We start from the raw sequence: 5,270 nt of genomic DNA on the forward strand, positions 1-5,270 counted from the left end.
AAGACAGGTTTACTCGCCTATACTAATGGGGCTCTATACTGATAGTTATGCTCCTGCGTAAATATGCACTCAAATAGATGTACAACTAGTGACACGTGGCCGGCAACACACTGCAGCCTCACCTTCATGTTTGTGTCACACAAATATATACAGTACTGTACAAGCTGCAAGAGAAATGCTCGATTTAAATCCAGTCATAAAAGTCTCTATTGACACCTTAAATAAAAACGTATGCAAATAACCTGTCATTTAATAGAATGCTTTGGCCTTCACAGCATTAATTGCGTGTTTTCACCTGCATTTTGACATTGTTTACCATCAAAATTCAAACGGGATTCTGCATTTTGGTGAAGGCAACTCTCTGAAAATATTTTCTCTGCTTTTACGCACGTCACAAAGAGTTCACGGCTAAAATGACCGACAGAGGGTGCTCTCACGCAGTACTTAACTAATTGAAACATTTGTTCGGGGGAATCTTTTGAGAATATTGATATAATGCTTTTTTTTGGACCTCCAATTTAATCATGACCCACAATATATATATATATATATATATATATATATATATATATATATATATATATATATATATATATATAAAGATAAGCACGGCATTTCAATCAAACTGAAATTGAAAAAATTAAATTACATTGCGATAAAGTATAAGCATTTCCAAAGCTTTGTAATGATAACATTGGGAATCATAACAACCAAAAACAATCATGATATGTATAATAACAATATCCCCTTTTACGGATACATGAAGACGTAACCCAAAATAAATGTGTACAAAAGTAAGATATTATACTGTAACTTCAAAAGGGAAGTGGCGCTTGGGTAACTTTATGAGGAAGCGCAACGGCAATGTCAACATTACAACTAAGTCTGGTTTTGACAGAAAATATTCATTACAACATCTATTTTGGATAATTTTTCGAATAATTCTGTGGCATTGTTCAATGTTTTTTTTTTGCTACGTAATGAAGTGGTGAAGTGATACAGCAATGCAACGACGCAGAAAAGAAATTCAAACCATGTGTTAATTTAAAGTGAATGAGAGCAATAAGCACGTCGGAGGTTGTGTATGAAGGAACAAGCACACCGTGCAAAGAAAGTAGTGCCACCCTTGCCGGTCTGCGTAGCACCCAGAAAAGACTCAACGACCAGATTAGTTTGTAAAACTTTTTTTTTTTTTTTTCATAGGAAATGGTCCTTTTCAAGTCAGCGCAGGTGTACTACGGGGTGGATGGGGAGGGTTTGGAGTGTTGGTGGGGGTGCGTGAGAGTAGGGGAGTTGGAGGGGGGGGGGGGGGGGGAGGTGAAGCTTGAGGAGTCTCACGCCTAGGTGCGAGGAGATTATTCAAATTGGGCCCAAGGCGTAGAAGTAGGATTGGAGGCTTGGCTGGCGCACACCAGCTATATCACTGCGTCAAGCGGGCGCACGGAGCGTCATTTCCAAGCACGTTCGCTCTCTGACGCATTGCGCGGCGGCGGCTGCCTCTCCCTTTTTGTGCGCCACTCTTGGACTCGCGGGGGACGCGGCAGCCACTCCGACACATGCGCCGGTGGTCCCCAGTCAGCGGCTATATACGAGAGACACTTTTGGCTTTTTCCTCAGCTGGGAGACGCTCGGTTGAAAGTCCTCCATGATGCTCGGAGCAGTTAAAATGGAAGGACACGAACACACCGACTGGAGCACCTACTACGCAGAGCCCGAGGTGGGTACCTTAAATATATATTTCCCCCCCGTTGTCTAAAGCCGATCCCATTTTATACAACTCAATATTAGCCCTGAGATAATATTAACTTTGTGATCAAATATTGACTTGAGGCGCCTCCAAATCCTCCCCCCATCTCACGCCGCGCGCGCTCTCCTAACAAAGTTGCTTGACATGCAGAGGAGGAGGAGGGGGAGGTGGGCTCAACTTTTTCACTTGGATTATAATTTTTGTCTATATACCTATCTCCACCAAATCATGCTATTTTTTTTTTGGGGGGGGGGGGGGTGTTTTTACTCGACAAACAGCAGAGGTGTTTGATTTGGGGAGCAGATGGGTTCAAATATTTGGGATGCGCAGTGGTGTGGTGTGTGCGCTCCTCAACGAGGCTGTGCAAAGCGAACAGCAGACACGACGTGCGCTGTTTAATTGACGCTTTGGAAGCGCTTACATGAAATAAATTCAGTGGAACGAAAGACGTCGTGCAGGCAAGCAAACAACGTGTCTGCTTTGAAATCTCTTCTCTTTTTTTGTAGTTTGGCCTTCTTCTCTTCTATTTTATTGCATATGTTATTTTTTCCCCCCAATTATATAATCACTGACCCATCCATTTTCGGTTGTATTTTGCAGCGTTTTTGTTTTTTTTTTCAATAGAAAATAGAAAATTGCTTAGTAGTTTCATTTTTTTTGGCTGTTTTTATTATGAAGCACTTTGTAACCTCGCTTCGAGAAGGTGCGCACAATAAAGAAGAACGAGTCCGTCGACATAAGAATTTCTTATTATAAGTGATCGTGCGCTATTTGATATCACTGACGTCACGTTAATATATAAGTAAGTATTAGTTCACTATTGATTTGTGTTTCACGACTTGTTTTTTCACGCTCGTCTGTTGTGCCCCCCCCCCCCCCCCCCCCACACCCCACCCCACCCCACCTACCCCCCTCACCCCTACGTGCAGTGTTACACCTCTGTTGGCAACATGAACGCCGGCCTGGGCATGAACACGATGAACACCTACATGAGCATGTCCGGCATGAGCACGTCGGCCAACATGTCGGCCAACTCCATGAACATGTCTTACGTCAACACCGCCATGAGCCCCGGCATGACCGGAATGTCCCCGGCGGGCGCCGGCGCCATGAACGGCATGGGAGCCGCCGGCATGACGGCCATGAGCGCGGCCCTGAGCCCCAGCATGAGCCCCATGACCGGGCAGCCGGCCTCCATGAACGCCCTGACGTCCTACACCAACATGAACGCCATGAGCCCCATCTACGGCCAATCCAACATCAACCGCTCCAGAGACCCCAAGACCTACCGGAGGAGCTACACGCACGCCAAGCCGCCGTATTCGTACATCTCGCTCATCACCATGGCCATCCAGCAGTCGCCCAGTAAGATGCTGACGCTGGCCGAGATCTACCAGTGGATAATGGACCTCTTCCCCTTCTACCGGCAGAACCAGCAGCGCTGGCAGAACTCCATCCGCCACTCGCTGTCCTTCAACGACTGCTTCCTCAAAGTGCCCCGGTCGCCGGACAAGCCCGGCAAAGGCTCCTTTTGGACTCTCCACCCGGACTCGGGGAACATGTTCGAGAACGGCTGCTACCTGCGCCGCCAGAAGCGCTTCAAGTGCGACAAGAAGATGTCGGGCGTCAAGGAGTCCGGACGCGGCAAGGCGGGCGCCGGCGGCGACGGCTCGTCCCACAGCAGCTCCGAGAGCTGCTGTGGCAACGAGTCGCCGCACTCCAACTCGTCCGCGGGCGAGCACAAGAGGGCCATGTCGGACATGAAGGCGAGCCAGGCTCTGAGCCCGGAGCACGCCGCCTCCGTCGCCGCCGCCGCCGCCGCCGCCGCCGCCGCAGCCGCCGCCGCCGCCGCCATCTCGTCCCCGGTGAGCCAGGGCCAGCACCTCCTCTCCCAGCACCACTCGGTCCTGCAGCAGGCCCACGACGCGCACCTCAAGCCGGAGCACCACTACTCCTTCAACCACCCGTTCTCCATCAACAACCTCATGTCCTCGGAGCAGCAGCACCACCACCATCACCACCACCACAAAATGGACCTCAAGACTTACGAGCAGGTCATGCATTACTCGGGCTACGGCTCCCCCATGACCGGCGCCCTCTCGATGGGCTCCATGGCGGGGAAGGCCGGCCTGGATTCCTCCTCAATACCTGACTCCTCTTACTACCAAGGAGTCTATTCCAGGCCCATCATGAACTCCTCATAAACGGACTTCGATCTCAACGTGTACATTTGTAAAAAAAAAAAAAAAAGAAAAAAAAATCATCATAATAATAATAATAATACAAGAAAAAAAATATAGAATTTGTGTACAATAAGTATTTCAAATATTCCCCTCCCCCCCATCGTTTTAGTTGTCGAATTTGTTAGTAGCCCTTTTATTGTTAATAATCCGTGACACTGACTGATAATGTGACCTGTTCAGATGTCTGCTGCAGGAATGAACTCCAAAGAAAACAAACAATAAACAAAAAACAAAAAACAAAGAAAGAGAGAGAGAGAGAGAGAGAGAGAGAGAGAGAGAGAGAAAGAGAGAGAAAGAGAGAGAGAGAGAGCTGTAACATAACCCATATTTGCTGATCTGGACTCCAGGACTGAATTTCAAAACACATGGATTTTCTTCAATCATTTGTGTAATTCCTATTTATGACTTGTATATGTGTATTCTTGTAGTGACAAGAGCAACATCTATATTAAAGTGTTATTGGTCATGTTTTCTGAAAATGATGTTTTGCTGAGAATTTGTTTCACGAAACGTATTACACATGGTTCAACGTCCAATTTCCCTCTCATTTTTATTCTAATCTTGTGACATAATTATTGTCAATATATAGTAGCAGTCGTTTGAGCAAAAAAACACATCTCGATGAGGGTGTAATAATAAACTACCATAACTCAACAATATCACTTTTAAGTTTAGAAATACACCTCAATGGTTGGAACATAATTGAATTTACAATAAAAATATATTCATTAACTACATTCTGATAAATAGACGAACGATTATGCTATTGATTATCTTGCATATTTTACTCTTTGGCCATTTTAAATGCATGCTATTATTACTACTCTACCTTGGGGATTTTTCATGGCTTTTAATAATACATTTTAATGTATTACCTGCTGCGATACCGTTAGGTACACATAGACATTAACGAACTTTTTTGTTTTGTTTTGTTTTTTAAATATATACATACAGAAGATATTAATATCAGAAAGAATTTCTAATATGGAAAGGCCAAAAGAGAATGAGCACTCACTGGTGCACCTGCACAATGTAAGGCTAGCCAATACAAAAATATCCCAAATTTTGCTTTTGTAACAGTGATGGATTTCACATTTGTTTATATATTTTATGGTAGTAGCTCATATAATTATGGTGCAGCTTCATATGGTGAGAGGGGTTTGTTTACCCGTGAAAAGATATCAAAATGTTACTTGAGCACATTTACTTGGAAGAACGGAGCATCATTATCTTTATTCTCCATTTATGTATCTTATTGTTGCGGATGTGTTCACGTCACG

At 45.0% G+C, this 5,270-nt stretch overlaps 1 protein-coding gene across 1 annotated transcript; it reads left to right on the forward strand.

The window, feature by feature from the left end:
- Nucleotides 1-1,468: 1,468 nt before the first annotated feature.
- Nucleotides 1,469-4,401, forward strand: foxa2 (forkhead box A2). The gene is made up of 2 exons (XM_061696487.1): nucleotides 1,469-1,717; nucleotides 2,677-4,401. Exons 1-2 carry the CDS (start codon nucleotides 1,646-1,648, stop codon nucleotides 3,949-3,951), a joined length of 1,347 nt encoding a protein of 448 aa, XP_061552471.1. The 5' UTR covers nucleotides 1,469-1,645; the 3' UTR covers nucleotides 3,952-4,401.
- The last annotated feature ends 869 nt before the right edge of the window (nucleotides 4,402-5,270 follow it).

The sequence above is a fragment of the Phycodurus eques genome, chromosome 14 (genome assembly GCF_024500275.1).
Source record: "Phycodurus eques isolate BA_2022a chromosome 14, UOR_Pequ_1.1, whole genome shotgun sequence".
Taxonomy (NCBI): domain Eukaryota; kingdom Metazoa; phylum Chordata; class Actinopteri; order Syngnathiformes; family Syngnathidae; genus Phycodurus; species Phycodurus eques.

Bases quoted from the DNA above. Each gene is read 5' to 3' on its own strand.
- foxa2 (XM_061696487.1), top strand. From the start codon at position 1,646: ATGATGCTCGGAGCAGTTAAAATGGAAGGACACGAACACACCGACTGG. The intron at 1,718-2,676 runs GTGGGTACCTTA...CCCTACGTGCAG, and splicing joins CCTACTACGCAGAGCCCGAG to TGTTACACCTCTGTTGGCAA.